General features: G+C 41.7%; 1 protein-coding gene across 2 annotated transcripts in view; it reads left to right on the forward strand.

The window, feature by feature from the left end:
• The window catches only part of PXDN (peroxidasin), a 276,386-nt gene that overhangs the window by 178,825 nt on the left and 77,583 nt on the right, over positions 1-19,978 (forward strand). For both annotated transcript variants that reach the window (XM_030198925.1, XM_030198924.1), the window contains 4 exons: positions 5,185-5,297; positions 11,158-11,314; positions 15,024-15,132; positions 15,771-15,928. In XM_030198925.1, the coding sequence (XP_030054785.1) occupies positions 5,185-5,297; positions 11,158-11,314; positions 15,024-15,132; positions 15,771-15,928 (537 nt within the window). The remainder of the gene's footprint in view (positions 1-5,184; positions 5,298-11,157; positions 11,315-15,023; positions 15,133-15,770; positions 15,929-19,978) is intronic.

Below are 19,978 nucleotides of genomic sequence, written 5' to 3' on the forward strand. Positions count from 1 at the left end.
ATCTCTTGGCCCTGGCTTCGCAGACCGGAGCGTCTCAGCAGATCACAGCTCGGCAGATGTTGAGACTTCTGGGTAATATGGCCTCCACAGTTCATGTGACTCCCATGGCTCGTCTTCACATGAGATCTGCTCAATGGACCCTAGCTTCCCAGTGGTTTCAAGCCACCGGGAATCTAGAGGATGTCATCCGCCTCTCCACCAGTTGCCGCACTTCACTGCTCTGGTGGACCATACGGACCAATTTGACCCTGGGACGTCCATTCCAAATTCCGCAGCCCACGAAAGTGCTGACGACGGATGCATCTCGCCTGGGGTGGGGAGCCCATGTCGATGGGCTTCACACCCAGGGTCTGTGGTCCCTCCAGGAAAAGGATCTGCAGATCAACCTCCTGGAGCTCCGAGCGATCTGGAACGCACTGAAGGCTTTCAGAGATCGGCTGTCCTGCCAAATTATCCAAATTCGGACAGACAATCAGGTTGCAATGTATTACGTCAACAAGCAGGGGGGCACCGGATCTCGCCCCCTGTGTCAGGAAGCCGTCGGTATGTGGCGTTGGGCGTGTCGGTTCGGCATGCTTCTCCAAGCCACGTACCTGGCAGGCGTAAACAACAGTCTGGCCGACAGACTGAGCAGAGTCATGCAACCGCACGAGTGGTCGCTCCATTCCAGAGTGGTACGCAAGATCTTCCGAGAGTGGGGCACCCCCTCGGTGGATCTTTTCGCCTCTCAGACCAACCACAAGCTGCCTCTGTTCTGTTCCAGACTTCAGACACACGGCAGGCTAGCGTCAGATGCCTTTCTCCTTCATTGGGGGACCGGCCTCCTGTATGCTTATCCTCCCATACCTTTGGTGGGGAAGACCTTACTGAAGCTCAAGCAAGACCGCGGCACCATGATTCTGATAGCGCCCTTTTGGCCCCGTCAGATCTGGTTCCCTCTTCTTCTGGAGTTGTCCTCAGAAGAACCGTGGAGATTGGAGTGTTTTCCGACTCTCATTTCGCAGAACGACGGAGCGTTGCTGCATCCCAACCTTCAATCCCTGGCTCTCACGGCCTGGATGTTGAGGGCGTAGACTTCGCTGCGTTGGGTCTGTCTGAGGGTGTCTCCCGGGTCTTGCTTGCCTCTAGGAAGGATTCCACTAAAAAGAGTTACTTTTTCAAGTGGAGGAGGTTTGTCGTTTGGTGTGAGAGCAAGGCCCTAGAACCTCGTTCTTGCCCTGCACAGAACCTGCTTGAATACCTTCTGCACTTATCAGAGTCTGGCCTCAAGACCAACTCAGTAAGGAATCACCTTAGTGCGATTAGTGCTTACCATTATCGTGTGGAAGGTAAAGCCATCTCTGGAGAGCCTTTAGTCGTTCGATTCATGAGAGGCTTGCTTTTGTCAAAGCCCCCTATCAAGCCTCCTACTGTGTCATGGGATCTCAACGTCGTCCTCACCCAGCTGATGAAACCTCCTTTTGAGCCACTGCATACCTGCCATCTGAAGTACTTGACCTGGAAGGTCATTTTCTTGGTGGCAGTTACTTCAGCTCGTAGGGTCAGTGAGCTTCAAGCCCTGGTAGCTCATGCTCCGTATACCAAATTTCATCATAACAGAGTAGTGCTCCGCACACACCCAAAGTTCCTGCCGAAGGTGGTGTCGGAGTTCCATCTTAACCAGTCAATTGTCTTGCCAACATTCTTCCCCAGGCCGCATACCCGCCCTGCTGAACGTCAGTTGCACACATTGGACTGCGAGAGAGCATTGGCCTTCTACTTGGAGCGGACACAGACCCACAGACAGTCCGCCCAATTGTTTGTTTCTTTCGACCCTAACAGGCTAGGGGTCGCTGTCGGGAAACGCACCATCTCCAATTGGCTAGCAGATTGCATTTCCTTCACTTACGCCCAGGCTGGGCTGGCTCTTGAGGGTCATGTCACGGCTCATAGTGTTAGAGCCATGGCAGCGTCGGTGGCCCACTTGAAGTCAGCCACTATTGAAGAGATCTGCAAGGCTGCGACGTGGTCATCTGTCCACACATTCACATCTCATTACTGCCTCCAGCAGGATACCCGACGCGACAGTCGGTTCGGGCAGTCGGTGCTGCAGAATCTGTTTGGGGTGTAAATCCAACTCCACCCTCCAGGACCCGAATTTATTCTGGTCAGGCTGCACTCTCAGTTAGTTGTTCTTCGTAGGTCAATTTCTGTTATATCCTCGCCGTTGCGAGGTTCCATTGACCTGGGTTCTTGTTTTGAGTGAGCCTGAGAGCTAGGGATACCCCAGTCGTGAGAACAAGCAGCCTGCTTGTCCTCGGAGAAAGGGTATGATACATACCTGTAGCAGTTGTTCTCCGAGGACAGCAGGCTGATTGTTCTCACCTACCCTCCCTCCTCCCCTTTGGAGTTGTGTGTTTCATATTTTATTGCTTGTCATTCAACTGGCGGGAGCGGTCGCGCACGGGCGGGAAGGCGGCCGCGCATGCGCGGTGGGCGTGGCCTGCGTGCCGACCGTCCCGCGAAGCTTCTTCCGGTTGGTGGGGGCTGCCGCGGACGTCAACCCAGTCGTGAGAACAATCAGCCTGCTGTCCTCGGAGAACAACTGCTACAGGTATGTATCATACCCTGTAGTGACCAGTCACTGCGCGTGTAGCATGCGAGCCGTTACTTCTAGATCAGTGTGCATTAGGCTCAGGCCAGTTTTGGGTGCGTGTTTTACTGCAGACCCTTTTCCCATCCCATTAAAAAAAAGCCCTTTTATGCAGACGTGGTGAAAACTGGCCTGATGTGCGCCCAATACATGCACCTACACTACCGCAGGCCAATTTTTACCACAACTTTGTAAAAGGACCCCTTAACTGGTTGAGGTAACTACATAAATAGAACTGCATAAAATTAGTCCTAACTATGCGGTTCACCATAGCCGGTTAAGTGCTGAATGTCACACTTAACCAACTATGGATTTGCGAGCTCTTTAAAATTGGAGATTCACTGCCGGAGCCCAGACATGGCCCGGCATTGAATTTCCAGGGATAAAGTCGGTGGTGGTCAGGCGTGAGCTTAATGGTTAGTGCAGCGGGTTGCGGATCTGGGGAACTGTGTTTGATTCCGACTGCTGTCTGACGGTCAGCAGTGAGTTGAGATCCTGGGGAACCAGGTTCAATTCCTTCTGCAGCTTCTTGTGGCTGTGGGCAAGTCACTTAGCTCTCCACTGCCCCAGGTACAATATGTAACTTAGATTGTGAGCCCATTAGGGAAAGTGCAAAGTACCTGTAATAGAAATTGTAAATTGAATAGTCACCTCAGGGATCACTTGCGGTATATCAAGCACTGAAATTAAATAAATAAATAAACAAAACAAAACACTGAGCATCAGCAACTGAATATAGACCCAGTAGTTTGTTTTGTACATCTGTGAAACAAACATCAGTTCACTCTGAATTCCATTAGACAGAATGGAAAAAATGAATAAAGGTATTACTGTTTCACAAGACAATAACGTTTTTGAGGAAACTGTCTTGCAAAGCATTTTGTTGTATTCTGATTTTCAAGTTTCTAAAATAAGTTGCTTGCATTGTAACCACTTCTTAACATTGAATTTTAATAACATTTTGCACATAGTGATTTACTTGCAAAATGTTACTTCTCGCATCCAGCTAAACTGCACATTTTTCTCAATAGGTATTTGCAGAAAATAATTTTTTAAAAATTCCAGTGTGTGTTTTTTGATTACAAATATCCTCAAAGTAAATTTGCAGATTAGTGTGAAGGATTTTGTGTAATAGCTCCGTATTTTTGTAAGACTTACACATCATGACTGTCATATTCAGCTTGTTCATTTTAGAGTAACTGTATAAAGTAGTGGTTTCCAAACCTGGTCCTGGAGGCGCCCTATGCCTGGAATAGACTTCCTGAGCCCCTACGTCTTGCCCCGTCCTTGACCATCTTTAAATCTAGATTGAAAGCCCACCTCTTTAACATTGCTTTTAACTCGTAACCACTTGTATCCACTCGCCTCCACCTACCCTCCTCTCCTCTTTCCTCTACACATTAAATGATTTGTTTGGTTTATTTTTTTGTCTACTAGATTGTAAGCTCTTTGAGCAGGGACTGTCTTTCTTCTATGTTTGTGCAGCGCTGCGTACGCTTTGTAGCGCTATAGAAATGCTAAATAGTAGTAGTAGCCCCAGTCAGTCAGGGTTTTGGGATATCCGCAATGAATATTCATGAGAGAAATTTGCATGCAAATCTATCTCATGAATAGTCATTGTGGATATCCCAAAAACTGACTGGCTGGGGTGACTCCAGGATCAGGTTTGGGAACCACTGGAATAAGTTTTGTTTTGTTTTTTTGCACATATATGACTTAGCATATAAAGGCATCATAAAATTACTTCTACACTTATGAGTGTGCTGTGAGAAGTAGGCATATACTTGTAGATGACCTAGGTGTGGGCATGTTCGGGTAACATAGTAACATAGTAAATGACGGCAGATAAAGACCTGAACAGTCCATCCAGAGTTAGGGCGAATTGCAGGCAAAATTGTGAAATATGTGCATAAGTTACAAATACATGTCTGTGCCATACTTCAGCCTCCCAGGTGAATATATGGAGCAGCATTTTAGCCACAATTTCAGCTGCTTTTATGCTGATATTTTATAAAGTTTTGACAGTGAGTCATTCCATAAAAACTGAGAGACGTGCATGGTGTGTTTTTAATAAATAGAAAAAAATATATAGAGAAACATAAATATAAATGAAAAAAATAATATGTGTGGATAAAATAAAATTAATTGACCTATGAGGAGGCAGATGAACCGCGGATTGAGTTTCCACTGAGGTCATTATAATTTATATAATGTTGTTTAAAATGGGTTGGCACAGGGTTTGAGAGTGCCACAGTTTGTACCCCTACCTACCAGTTTTAACATTGTTTGAGGACTACAAAGTGATATTTTATAAAGATTCATATTGCCTATATAATGCTGCCACCACCACACTTTACTGAAAGGGTGATATTCTGCATTTCTTTATGCTTATGTGACTTTAGAAAACAGGCATGCACCTGACCCTTTGACCAAGGCATCCTGTTATTACCATCCACCCGGTCTGATACGCATGCTTGTGCATTTATATTGCAGTACCTTTTGGAAGCCAAATTGTATTTTAACTGTTTTAACTATTGTAACTTTTGTTTTAGTTACCCCTGTGTTTGCCACTTTTCCAAACGACATGACAGTAGAAATTGGCAGGGATATCCAGATTCCTTGCAGTGCTCAGGGAGAGCCGGAGCCAGTAATAACATGGAATAAGGTAATCTGTTTTGTGATAGTTCTATGAATTGCACTGATGTTTTCAATAACCTCACCAGTAATAAATCAAGTTGTTATTAGTTCGAAGGTTCACCTACTTAACAAGAAAGCCCAGTAAACCTCCATATTTGCTTTAACAACTTTGTTTTCAAAATCACTGCTCTAGTTAAAACTAATTTTAACATTGGTACAACCACAACATACAAAAGATTTGTGTGTATACTCATATCACTCACAAGTCACTTGGAATGAACTGTATATTTATTTATTTATTTATTGCATTTGTATCCCACATTTTCCCACCTATTTGCAGGCTCAATATGGCTCAATGTATGTATAAGCTGCTCGCTCACTCACCTATTTCCACATAACAGTCTTTCCCTCATCGAAATCTACAAGTCTCAAAGCAATCTAGAATATATCTCCTAAAGGGGCTTGAGGCCTGATTGAGAACATGCATTGACCCTCTGTCTGGTGAAAAATCTTTCCACATCCATCGTGTGCCAAACTTTAATTCATTCATTTTTTTGTCAACATTCTAAATTCTTTCCAGCTTTCAGTGAACCCCTGAGAGAGTTTTAAAATGTTGATTTTTTAAATATATAAGATCAAGAGTATGTGCCTTTCTTATACTAACCTGCTTCATAATGGTTGGAGTCATATTATAAATACTTAACAAAATGATGTTTTTACAAAAATCAATGTGACAGGATAAATATTTTTAATACTATATAACTTTGTAAGCCTGCGTGCTTTGAAAATACACCTCAATATATGCTAACAAACAGCTGTTTACAGTTCTATACAGATATTTATTTTATTCATTCTTGTTTTACTCTGCACTCACTGCGTTCCAGGGGTGTATCTGTAATGGGGCCACGGGGACCAGGGCCCCCGTAGATTTGGCCCTGGACCCCCTACCGATGGCCCTCGCAATCCCCCCTCCTGCCGCCCCTCGAAACCCCCCCCCCCCCGCCGCACCTCGCAACCCCCCCCCCCCCCCGCCGCCTACCTTTGCTGGCGGGGGACCCCAACCCCCGCCAGCCGAAGCCGTCGTCCTTCGTTCGTTTGTTTTCTTCTTTCTGAGTCTGACTCGTCTCTGACGTCCTACACGTACACAACGTGCAGGATGTGCGCAAGACGTCAAAGTCAGACTCAGAAAGAAGAAAACAAATGAACGAAGGACGATGGCTTCGGCTGGCGGGGGTTGGGATCCCCCGCCAGCACAGGTAAGCAACAGCAGGGGTTCAAGAGGGTCGTCGGGTGGGCGGGCGACAGTTTTTGGAGCCTTGGAGGTGGTTCTGGCTAAAATGTGCCCCCTCACCTCAGCTCTGGACCCACCTACCGGCGAAGTCCCGATACGCCCCTGCTGCATTCTAGACAAGTTATAAATAAAACTAACATACAAATGATGTGCTATCAAAATAATGTGATATATAAATTCAGTTGGCATAGCTGATGTAAAAAAAAAATCCACAAATATCACCCATCACAGAGCAGTACTAATGTGCCACTGAGACCCCATTTATGGAGCAGGTTATTTATATATCCTTATACAAACCACTTACCTACACCTTACCCATTTTAAAAGTAATTTGCACCTCAATGGGATGTGCCTAAACTTTCCCAGATTTCTAAAAGTGACAAACACCTTTACCATAACAGTATTTTCGATTCATTTATACCCTTCCAACTCATTGCGTATTTCTGAACCCTCCACATTAGACACACATCCTCAAATAATCACTTCAACTAAGTGACTATTCAGAGCAAGAGTACCCTGCCAGACAACTCCCCAAGCACTAACCCCAATCTACATAAGGATAAACACCAACGTTAAGGCTCCATGTAGCTTAAAGCCGTTCTTTTATCTATCAATAATCAGGAAATGCTCTTGTAAACAATAGAGTCTAAATGCTTGGGGGCCCTTTTACAAAGGCACATTAGGCTCTACGCACGTGCGGCGCATGCCAAAATGAGACTACCACCAGGCTACCGTGCCCCCCTTGGCATTAATTTCAGATTTGCTGTGCCTGTAACGCCTGGATTATTTATTTATTTCCTCCCACACGCTGCGTTTCCAGTGGTAAACGGCAATTGGCGTGTGCCGACCAGTCACTGCGCGTGTAGCACGTGAGCCCTTACCGCTAGATCAGTGGGTAGCGTTAAGGGCTCAGGCCAGTTTTAGGTGTGTGCTGGTTTCAGTTTTACTGCATGCCCTGTTCCTGTCCCCTTTTTATTAATTTATTTATAAGTTTCAAATAATATTACATTTACATAAAATAAATGTAGGAAATCAGAAATTACCTCCAAGGCAAATGTTATTTATCCATTACATACTCATGGATTTTCAAAATATATCTAGGTTACTTAGTCCACAATTGACGATCAAGATACAAGGTAACTTGTTAAAGAAAAAAAGTTAAAGAAAATACTTTTATAACAACAAAGGAGGACGGGGTTTCAGGCTTTACCAGCGGTTTTAGCTCCCTACTGGTGCCACTGAGGCTTGACCGTCCCTGCTTTCCGTACTTATTACAAGACATTTCAGTTTATCTGGGTCAAAGAATACATAATGAGTATTATCAAATGAAACAAGACATCTACATGCAAATTTTAATTTAAATGTTCCTCCCAATGAGAGGATTCGAGGCCTAAGCCCCAAAAACTCTCGCCTTTTTTTCTGTGTAGATTTGCTAATATCTGGGAAAACCTGTATCTTTGATCCATAAAACTGAAGTAAAGTCTCAAAATATTATTTCTATCAGTCTCAAAAGCGAAGGTTGCTAGGAGCCTGTCCCTTAAAAAAAACAAAAAAAACCTTTTTTTGCAGACGCGGTAAAAAGTGGCCTGTTGTGCACCCAAAATATGCGCCTACACTACCTGAGGCCACTTTTTACCTCTGCTTAGTAAAAGGGCCCCTCGGATATTCATCCCTAGTTTGCAGATGTGAACCATATCTGTTTTTCCTGATTTCAACTAAAGCCAATTTTTCAGCACACAGCTTCTAATGGCTATAAAGTATGATGAAAGATTCTATAAAGCTGTGTTTCATCCAACACATTAAGGCACATAGAGCTGGATGCCAGCTGCGTAAAGAAAGTACCTGATTCCATAGCTCTGAGTCAAGCATGGTAGCCAAACAACTTACAGAATATATAAACAAATTCTCCATACTCCACGAATTGCAGTCAGGTTTTCGATCCCTCCACAGTACAGAAACAGTACTAGTCACTCTCCTACCCAAATTCAAGCAGGAAATAGCAATAGGCAAAAACATCCTCCTCCTGCAATTCGACATGTCTAGTGCATTCGATATGGTAGACCATAATATACTTATCAGATTACTAGATAAGTTCGGGATTGGAGGAAACATACTTAATTGGATCAAGAGTTTCTTAATCACAAGAACATATCAAGTAAAGTCAATTTCAAACATCTCATCACCGTGGAAATAAGATTGTGGAGTACCACAAGGATCACCCCTATCACCCATCCTCTTCAACCTAATGATGACCCCACTAGCCAAGTCCTTATCCAACCAAGGCCGTAATCCTTTTCTATATGCAGACGATGTCACAATATACATACATTTCAAATTTAAACAGTCAGAAATAATCGACAAGATCAAGATCAGCTTGAACATCATGGACTCCTGGGCAATGGCATTCAAACTAAAACTCAATAAAGAAAAAACACACTGTCTCATTCTCTCATCCTCTCATCCCAACGCAGCATTGCCCACCCCACAACCATTAATACCCCAGACTACTCCCTCCCCATCTCAGACAGCCTGAAAATCCTCGGCATTACCATTGACCGCAACTTAACACTAGAGAGCCAAGCCACAACCACAACAAAAAAAATGTTTTACACAATGTGGAAACTCAAACGTGTGAAACAATTCTCCCCGAGGGGAATATTTTGCAACATGATACAATCAATGGTACTAAGCCACGTGGACTACTGCAACGGAATATATGCAGGATGCAAAGAACAAATCTTAAAGAAACTGCAGACTGCTCAGAACACGGCAGCTAGGCTTATCTTTGGAAAAACCCAATTTGTTAGTGCGAAATTCCTTTGCTAAAAACTACACTGGCTACCAATCAAAGAACGAATTACTTTCAAAATCTGCTCACTGGTTCATAAAATAATCCATAGTCTAGCTCCGGAATACATGTCTAACTTGATCGACCTACCAACAAGAAACACATCAAAATCAGCAAGAACATACCAAAATGCACTTCCCAAGATGTAAAGGGCTCAAATACAAATCACCCTATGCGTCCTGCTTTCCTACGTTAGCAGAAAACTGTGGCACGCTTTAACAAAAACCTTGAAAAACATGAATGGCCACCTAACTCGGAAAGGCCTTAAAACTCACCTGTTTAAAAAGGCATACCCCACCGATCCAACATAAATGCCCGATCTCTGCAACACAACTTAACTAATGCACGGTTCAACCAGGACACATATCTTCTGTTGCACAATCCCCCAATATGGTTGCACCACATTAGCTTTATCTAACTATTTAACCACAACATCACTTTGTATTTGTCTACACCGGAGTGCGCAAGTGCCTCTCCGGAACTATGTAAGCCACACTGGGGATACAAATGTAACAAATAAATAAATGACATCGCAAGGACGTGTCTGTGAGACAGAGAGGAGGGGGGACTGGAACTCGGGGGAGGGACAGAGGGAAGGAGAAAGAGAGAGGGAGGGAGGGCCTGGAAATTGGAAGGGAAGAAAGGGGGGCCATGGGACTTGTAGGGGACAGAGGGAGGGAGAGAGGGATAACCTTGCTAGCGCCCGTTTCATTTCATACCGAAATGGGCCTTTTTTACTAGTAAATAAACTCATCAGAGTCTGCAGATAAATCAAATAGCATTGGTGATGAGCATGAATCTTGGGGTGTGCCACATGTGATTATGCAAGGGAAATATGCATATATGTGTTTTCAAAAAGGTGACAAGCAATGTGGAGGTGATTTTTTAGGTAAATTTGGAGTCTAATTTACTCTAGTAAAGGCAAGATTTATTAACTGAATGTTACAGAAACTTATGAATGTGCTTTCTTTTGAAAATAAGCAAAATATTTCAATGGCATTCCCCTATTTAAAGGCAAGATTTATTAATTGAATGTTACAGAAACTTATGAATGTGCTTTCTTTTGGAAATAAGCAAAATATTTCAGTGGAATTCCCCTATTTAATTTTTTTAAAACGCCTCCTCAAAAAAAAAAAAAAAAAACCCACAAAAAAAAAACAGTAATACTAAAATCATACAACCTCCAACCCCATACTTGACATCAGCCACCTAAGTCCTCATACTCCCCAAATTAATCCACCCTTGTATTTTCAAGGGTGACTAGAGTTGCTGCAGCCTCTTAAGACCCAAAGATTAGGTAAGGTTGGAAGGGAGGGGTAGTATTTTCACAGTTTTCATATATTAGGTTGGCTATGTTGGCATGCAGTTTTTAGGCTATGCCATTGAAAAACACTGTAAGTGGGGAAAAATAGAAAATATATTGTCATGCCGTGATGAGCAATCAAAGAATTTTTGAAGGTATTCAATAGTATTGCAGCATGAGCAAAAATGTGTGCCAATTAAAATGTTTTAAATAGTGGGTAACTGCTTCTAGAGGATTGTCTTTTCTGATCACTGACACTGAGATCATTATCTGCTTGTAAATTATCTCCATAATATATAATTTTCTTGTAGTGTTTGCCAGGAATAAAATCTATTAAAAGTGGTAAAAAATGAAGACAAAGAAATAATATTGTATGGCATTTGTTACTGTCATCTAGTTGCTGAAGGAAATAAAATAGATGTCTTCATTTTCTGCATTTGTTTCAGGATGGGATTCAAGTAACAGAAAGTGGAAAGTTTCACATCAGTTCTGATGGATTTTTGGCAATTCGTGATGTTGGACCTGCAGATCAAGGCCGTTACGAGTGTGTTGCCCGGAATACGATAGGATACTCTTCGGTTAGCATGGTGCTAACTGTCTTTGGTATGGACCAAATATTTTCAGTGAGGGTAATTTTATAAAAGCGTTTTCACATGTATATGACGGTATGTTGTCACAGGGCTAGTTTATTCCAAGCCCCGTGGTCTATCTCAGCAAAAGGATCCAAATTTTCCACTTTAAGGTGTGCTTGCATTAGAGTTTATTTTCTAGGTAATAACAAAAAAAAACATGCAGTCAAAAGAAGATCTAATTTACCATTGCTGAAGAATACCTTTTTACTCTCAGCCCCTCCCTTTTTCTTTATACATCAAAGTTTCAACAATTTGCAGTCATCAAGGAAAAGTACTGGCCTTCAGTTCTCACATGAACTTGTTTTCTAAATGCAGCTGCAAAATGCTTCTTCTACTCACTCCTGTAAATAAATCACTAACTAAATAAGAGGGAGGTGGCCTTCTCACTTTCAGAGCCCTACCAGCCTTAGTTTCAGACCCAACCTCTCTCTGACAATTCAGATTTTTTAAAAAGAAGCAACAATACTTTTCAACTTCTGAGCTGTTATCAAAATTTAGTCCTAATCATCTTATCTTTTCAAGCATAGGAATTCTTAGGGTATGGGAGGCTCCTCCACTCGCCTTTTCTCTCTCTGGCAGACAGCTTTCATGTTAACAGCAAGAAAAAATGTCTCCAACTTCTCTCACCTGTGCTGGCAAAACCTTCCTCTTGCTGACCTGTTTCCTCCCTCCCTCACGCCACTGAGGAAAATGGAAATAAATGAACAGGGTGGAAAGGTCTCCATCTATAACAATGAATTATAGTTGCATTGCTAACCTCCCAAAGGCTTTTCCCCCTTCCTTGTCAGTGCTCCAAAAGAAAAGAAAAACAACTCGCTGCCTTTTGCAGGAGGAGCTTCTATATAAGGCGCCTAACAAATTGGCGCAGAAATCAGTGCCGACTAAGCGTTTTCTATGGTCGGTGCCTAGATTTATGCGACGATTATAGAATACGCTTAGTTGATATTTAAGTGCCTAAATCTACGCGCATCCATTTAAACCAGCAAAAATGTGGCTTAACTTCCAGCGCGTAGATTTTGGTGCACTGGGCCGTATTCTATAACTAGGTGCATACATTTTGAAATGCCCATTTCCTTGCCCATAACCACGCCCCTTTGTGCCTGCACGCATTAGAAGTTTGGCACACATCATTACAGAATATGCTTAGCAAGTTGTGCATGTAAATTCTAATCAGTGCCAATTAGTATTCGTTATTGCTTGTTAAATGCTGTTAGCGCTCATTAGCTTGTTAAGTTGCGCGCATTATTATAGAATTGGTGTGGCTCTCTAGGCGTGCTACATAAATTCCGGGCATAATGACAAAAGAAGCAACACTTATTTAAGCAGTGCCCGACACACTTCATGCTAGCAATTTGGAAGATGCATCACCCGACGCCCACACTATCAAGTCAATGGCGTTTCTGTCAAAGACCTGTGTCCAGGGTTTGTACAAAACAAAAGCAAAATTGGAGTACTCACATCCAATATCCGCCAGTGAAGACCAAAACATTTGACTTCTCAAAAAATGGGGAAAATGTCACATACGCTCCTGTGGCAACACTCTCACTTTTCAGGTGCACACAGGGCAAAAAGTAATCATAGACATAAAAAAAACCCTCAGATACTTTTTTTTTTAATATGCAAAAATGTGTATAGAAAAAATATATGTAATTAAATTCTTCACTTTTAAATGCCCAAACTGACAGCAAGAATTCAAATCACTTATCTTAGCCTGCTGTCCAGTTCAAATGAAGGGTGGTACTTCCTTATTTTCAGAAAAACTGTCATGCAGTCCCAACAGTCCCGTTTCGCTCCACTTCTTCAGGGAACCACATTGCCATAATCCAAATGCTAGAGGGTTAACTTCCCACTGCCTTCTCACTTACATGGTCATCTTATCTACTGCTGACTGCATAAGCGCATTTTAGTTGTTGGTTTAAAGTTATGCTAGGATTTTCAGTGTTCAGGCTTGAATGCATAGCATGGCTGAAAATTTACATAAACGAAACAGATTAAATATCCACATAACTTTATGCTTTGTCCATCCCATTGAATATTGGCTTCTTGCATGTATAACATTTCACGTTTTCTGATTTGTGTTTTTCGGAGTTACTGTGTGCACACAAATTACTGAAATAGCAATATCTGTAGTAATTTGAAGGCTAATTATATAAACTAGGCACTAACATTTATGCACCCAGGGATCCTTTTACCAAGCTGCTGTAAAAAGGGCCCTGTGCTAGCAGCGGGAGCCATTTTTTGCCACGCACTGAGTCTTTCTTTACTTCAGTGGATAAAAAGTCCGAAAAGAAATGGCCATGTGGTAAGATTTCACCTACGTGTGGCCATGCAGAGGGGAGCACTTACCACCCCACCCATTGAGGTGGCAGTAAGGGCTCCCTCACTAACCCGGTGGTAACCGGCCACTGCACAGCGCTTCCCGATTACCACTGGGTTAGCGCCTGCTGAAATATTTTTTTGAGTATTTCCACTAGTGCCGTAAATGCTGCGCGCTGTGAGTGGAACTACTGGTGGCACCCACAGGCTGGCCGTAGCTCCAGATTGGTGCGTGGTAGGCCCTGCAGTAGGCTTACTGTCCTTTGTAAAAGCCCCCCCCCCCCCCCCCCACTTCTCACGGAAACATTTAGAATATTAGCATATATTCACGTAGGTACATATATGCCCGTGTGCTGCCCCAGTGCTACTCTATAAGAAACTTAGATTCTGCGCTCACTAGGGGCATAGAAAATGCCTGCATATACCGCCAGATTCTGTATATTGTGCCTAACATTCCACACTGAAATCCAAGTGCATTTATAACAACGCACGTAACATAGCTGGCTTAATGAACCAGTGAGTGTTTTTAACAGCAGTTAACAAGCAATAATGAACACTAATTGGCAATAATTGTGCACATAACTCTCTAAGCGTATTCTGTAACACATTGAGTGCCTAAATTCTAATGTGTGGAGCCAAAAGGGGCGTGGTTATGGGCTGGGAAATGGGCATTTCGTGGGTGTTCCAAAATTTACTCATACTGTTATAGAATATGCTCTTCTGCACCTAAATCTACACGCCCATATTTATGCCACATTTCCCTTGGTGTAAATGAATGCACATAGTTCTGGGCGCTGGAATTATCAACTAAGTGTATTCTATATTCCACGCCTAAATCTTGGTGCCGCTTATAAAATATGCTTAGGTGGAAATTTATTCAGCGGCGATTTTTCAGGCGTCATATATAGAATCTAGCCCATAATGTGTACAGCGCTGCATACATCTAGTAGCACTGTAGAAATGATTAGTAGTAGTAGTAACATAGGCGGGGCTCCTACTTTACACATGTAACTTACAGAACACTGTAGGTTATGTTTGTCCCCGCTGCGTTTAGGAACCTGTGCTTATGCCAACTCTGTGGCTGGTATAAGTGCTGACACCTAAATGTTAGGCATGCCAATACCGGGTTACACTACTTACACTACTATTATGTAACAGAACCTGGGTGCCTAGGTTCTGTTATAGAATAAGCTTCTACTGCATGTCCTTGGGCTGCAAAAATGGAAGAGCCCAGTTATAAAATTGCCCCATTAGTTTATCTGTCTAAAGAAAATTACAAATGATGCAGTATCTAGACATTGCTTTTATATAACTGAAAATTGTTGAAATACTTTTTGCTGTACTGTGCAACTTTTGTATTCTAGTTCCCGAAGTTAGTCGAAATGGAGATCCATTTGTAGCTACGTCAATTATAGAAGCAATTGCAACTGTGGACAGAGCCATTAATTCAACACGCAAACATTTGTTTGACAGGTATACATTTCAGACTCTTTTCAGTCCCAACTATTCTTTTCCCTTTTCTGCAAAAGCAGATTCAGTAAGTAATAAACACGTTTAATTAATTCCAATAATCTAAAGCACTTAAAGGCAGAGTGACAGAGACTGTCATTGTTTTGAATGAATAAAGTTTAACATCTGGCCAGCATGTCATAATTGAAAAAGCAGGAAAGATGAGTTTTCTCCGAGTGGTAGCTGGCCCACAGTGTGATTCATTTGAAAAATATTCACCTAATAAGGCATTGAGAAGTTACTGTAGCTGGCAAAAACTACATGTTCCAGGAACATAAGCCAGCCCTGGCATTCCATCATCAGGTCTGTTGGCTTCTCACAACATAACTACATATGAATTCATTCAATAAGCCTTCTGATGCTATCATTATATTAACTTTTTATTTTCCTTTTACTTATTACTTGACTTCTAGTATAGAAAGAATAACGAGCTAAGCTAAAGGAGAAGACATGAAAGTTTTGGCGTGCCCCTAGTTTAAATTATTATTTGAATATAGATTGTATTCTCATCATTTGATACATTTGTGTTCTTAAAGTTAATATTTTCTATCACTGTCTTACATGTTGATGTGAATACGCAGTCTCTTTCAATTTCCTTTTAGTCGACCTCGTTCTCCAAATGATTTGTTGGCCTTATTTCGGTATCCCAGAGATCCTTACACTGTTGAACAGGCACGAGCAGGAGAAATATTTGAAAGGACACTGCAGCTCATTCAGGAACATGTACAAGATGGCTTAATGGTTGACCTAAATGGCACAAGTTAGTGCATATTATCAATTTTCTTTTCTCATGTTTGGTATATAAAGGAAGAAATGCAGATCAGTGGCTAAAGGAAAACTCTGACATGCTTCAAAGAATTTTAAAAAAATATATCCTATCTATATATATTGCTCGGGCACTTAATGTTCTAAAACCTTGCTTAACAAACTATCCCAAGCACAGAAAGAAACACATTTTGTTTTGGTGCAAAAAGTGAAATATGCTGAAACCCTAGAAGCGGGTAACTAAAGGTCTGTGAGAAATATTGTGCTGTGATCAGAATCATCTCATATCCGTCAGTGATGGCAGTGAATGTTTTGTTATGCCTTGAAACAGGACCTCTTGCTGTTCTAAATCAAGAGATTAAATTGTCAGCAATCAGAAAGATGTTTCAACTGGCTGGTGTTGAGCTGCAGTGTGAAATATAAGTTCTGGTGTACACACACACACAATAAAGATGCTCACAGTCAAAAACAAAAGAATGTTTTTGAAAAAGTCCACAGTCAGTCCCGTGATGGTTTAAGTCAAGTCTTGATTTCTCCCTTCCCTGCCCCTGTTGTCCCCCGTCTAAGTTCAAGAATGGGGGTGAAAGTGAGGGAGCATCCTTTCCGAGTGCTGCCAGGTTTTTTTTAACTGCCTTTATGAAGAGATTCACCCAGGCAGTATATAGCAGGTACAGCTTGGCATAAAGCTTACAATTTAACAGCATAACAATAGTGAAATGATCGAACATAAGCATAAATATAATCAATGAAATAAACTTGGAGATGGCATACTGAATCCTAGAAATAGAAGTAACATGATATATCAGAAATATTAACAGTATAGTAGAACAATCATATTAATAAAAATTTTAAAAACAGAGTACGTATGATACCTAATAATAGGCAAATCCAAGAAGACAGGAGGAGCCTCCATGGAAAGTCAAAGCAAAACAGCAAAAGTAGAGGCTGACAAATGCGCAAACCAATAGAGAGATGATATCAAAAACCAGTTTATTCAGAATATTCATATCAAGGACCCGACACGGTCCGTGTTTCGGTGCCAATGCACCCTGCCTCAGGGGTCACAATCAACTTTCTCTGAGAAGAAGCTGATAGGCTTTCTTGTCACATGGTGTTTGCTGATCGGTTGGCTGTTATTTTGTTCTCTCTGTGGATTAACTTGCATACATAAAGTAATTATTCAAGCCTATCAGCTTCTTCTCAGAGAAAGTTGATTGTGACCCCTGAGGCAGGCGCTTTGGTGCCGAAACACGGACCGTGTCGGGTCCTTGATATGAATATTCTGAATAAACTGGTTTTTGATATCATCTCCCTATTGGTTTGCGCATTTGTCAACCTAATAATAGGCAGCATGGAAAGTACATTCATATAACATAGGTACAATATTCAAAGTGTCAGCAGAATGCAAATGAAACACCTTAATAGGCACACATTAGAACATTCAAATGACATAGATATGATAAACATCATATCTGCACAGTTCAAATGACACACCTGATTAGGTATGCATTAGAAAAATCAAATAACATAGATATGATGCTCATAGAGCCCCTTTTACCAAGCTACGGTAAAAGGGGGCCTGCAGCGGGTAAAAGGCTGGTTTATTTTTTTTTAAAGGAAATGGCCCTGACCTAATCACAAGGATTGGTGCATAAGTGACGGTAAGGGCTCCTGTGCTATCCCAATTACTGCCAGGTAAGCCCCGGTGCTACAAAAATAGTGCTGGAAATAGCGCACGTGGGGGGTGGGAACTACCGCCTAAAGTAGTTCTGACTGGCACATAGCAAGCCCTTTGTAAAAGGGCCCTGTAATATCAGTATGTTACAATGACTCTTACAACTGATGAAACCTAGGACGTGCTCAATCACTAATCCTTGAAGCTAAATCCCAATCATCCCACTTCAATTAATTCATTACAAAATTATTGGGGAAAGACCTCAGTGACTTCATATCCCAATAGTGGGCATATTAAAAGCCTCACAATGAGTCTACCATCATCAGTCTAAAAACTCCCACTTGTTTAACCATTGTCAATACTTTACAGCTAATTACTGTACTTGCAAAAGTCATAGTGGCTAATAATATTGTTATAAATTTTCAATGAATATATTTATGTAACCATATATTTTCAGGACTCAACAGGTCTTTCTCCAATAATTTTGTAATGAATTAATTGAGATCGAAAGATTGGGATTTAGCTTCAAGTATGATACAATGAAATTTGGCAGCCAAAGGGGCAAGTGCATTTGAGACAAATAGACGTACAGATTGGGTAGCACAAAGTCATTGAGATAGTTGGGTGGTTGAATTGAAGAGAAAGTGCATGTATGTTTGAATGAGGTATGAAGAACTGGTCTTAGATAGAGAGTATGTGGCAAAATAATCCAGATGCAGAGTAAGTGAATAGTCAGTTGCCACATGTATTAAAGTCTTAGAAGAAGAGCCAGGCTTTCATCTGCTTCCTGAAGTCGAGTTAGTTTTGAGTGTGGCATAGCCCCTTTGGGAGAAGGATCTAGAGTGTGGGGGGGGGGGGGGGGGGAATGTTACTCTTGAGAGGACTCGTTGGTAAGTATCACATCATGTGATTTCTTTGACAGGCCTACAGATAGTAATGCTCCATGAGAGTAACTTAGAAGCCTTAAAGTTGTGTAGAGGGCTAACTTGTTCTTTAGATATTGTAGCCTATATTGTCTAAGGATGTTGAAAATCAAAGATAGAGTTTTAACTTTGCCCCTGTAAGATATTGGTAGCCAGTGTACTCTTTGCAGGAAAGATGTGATGTGGTCATGTTGCTTGCCATCCTCTATCAGTCTTGCTACAGCATTCTGAGTTAGTTGGAGCTGGCGCAAACTCTTTTTGGTTTGGCCAGTGTACAGGGCATTACAGTTGTCCGGTTGTGATGTTATCATGGCATGGTCCACTGTAGTCACTCATTTTTTTGATATATAGAGATAGATTATATAGTTGCCTTTGATGATAGAAATAGTTTTTAAAGGTAGGTTAAATTTGTGGGGTCAAAGTAAATGATGAGACGAGCAGTATTCCAGGATTCCTGATTTGTAGTTCATATTTTCCAGGTGGTATTTTGAAGTCAAGTACCTGTCTACTTGTGTTAGGAACACATAGAATGTTGGTTTTACTTGAGTTTGGCTTAAGATTTATAACCCTCTCCATTCCTGAGTTGCTGATAGTCAATGTACTCAAAGCTATGGTAGATCTGGCTCAATGGGTGTGGATAGCTGCACATCATCAGCATAGATTTAGAATTTTGTGTTCATCAACCAAGGCAGCCTAGCTAAAGGTTTGAGGTAGATATTAATTAAAATAGGTGATGGTATAAGGAACAAGAAATTGTGCAGTCTAGGAATCCCAAACTTCAGTTGGTACTATAGAGCCTCACAGGCTAAAAGTTCCATTGAATGAATGTTCCAGATTTCTAGTTTTAAATAATGCCAAGAATCTTTCTTCATCGCAAGCTTGTGGCAACAGTGCGCCCTACTACATTTGAAGGGTATTGCTCAAAAAAGCTTGGGGCCAGATTGAGATTTTCTTAGCCATCGCAAAATTTTATTGTGTGTTTGGCTTGTGCAAAATCCTGTTAAGTCCACAAGAAGTAGTCCTACAGGAAAGAAATTAAAAAATGCTAATTTCGTTATATATTAATAATCACTTTGGGCCCTGTTTACTAAGGTGCTAACATTTTTATTGCTATAGGTGTCTCCAGCATTAGCACGCGCTACAAACTAGTCCGCCTACAGCATGGATTAGTAAACAGGGCCCTTTGCATGCACAATATTTTTGTATGTGCTAACTACCGCTAAAATTAATTTTAAAGAGCTAATTTGGGTCAATTTAATTTGTAGTGATAGTGTTGTGTAGTAATACATGTTTGTGCCCATGCTTTATTAACTATGCACGCACTAGCGTAGCCATTCAGCCACCAAGAATTTATATCTGCAAGGAATGGCAACAAATTAGATGTCAACGGCATCGACTCCACAATGAAATGGGACAGCAAGAATCTGCAGCTGGCTGTTTAAGGTGA

The sequence above is a fragment of the Microcaecilia unicolor genome, chromosome 3 (assembly GCF_901765095.1).
Source record: "Microcaecilia unicolor chromosome 3, aMicUni1.1, whole genome shotgun sequence".
NCBI lineage: Eukaryota > Metazoa > Chordata > Amphibia > Gymnophiona > Siphonopidae > Microcaecilia > Microcaecilia unicolor.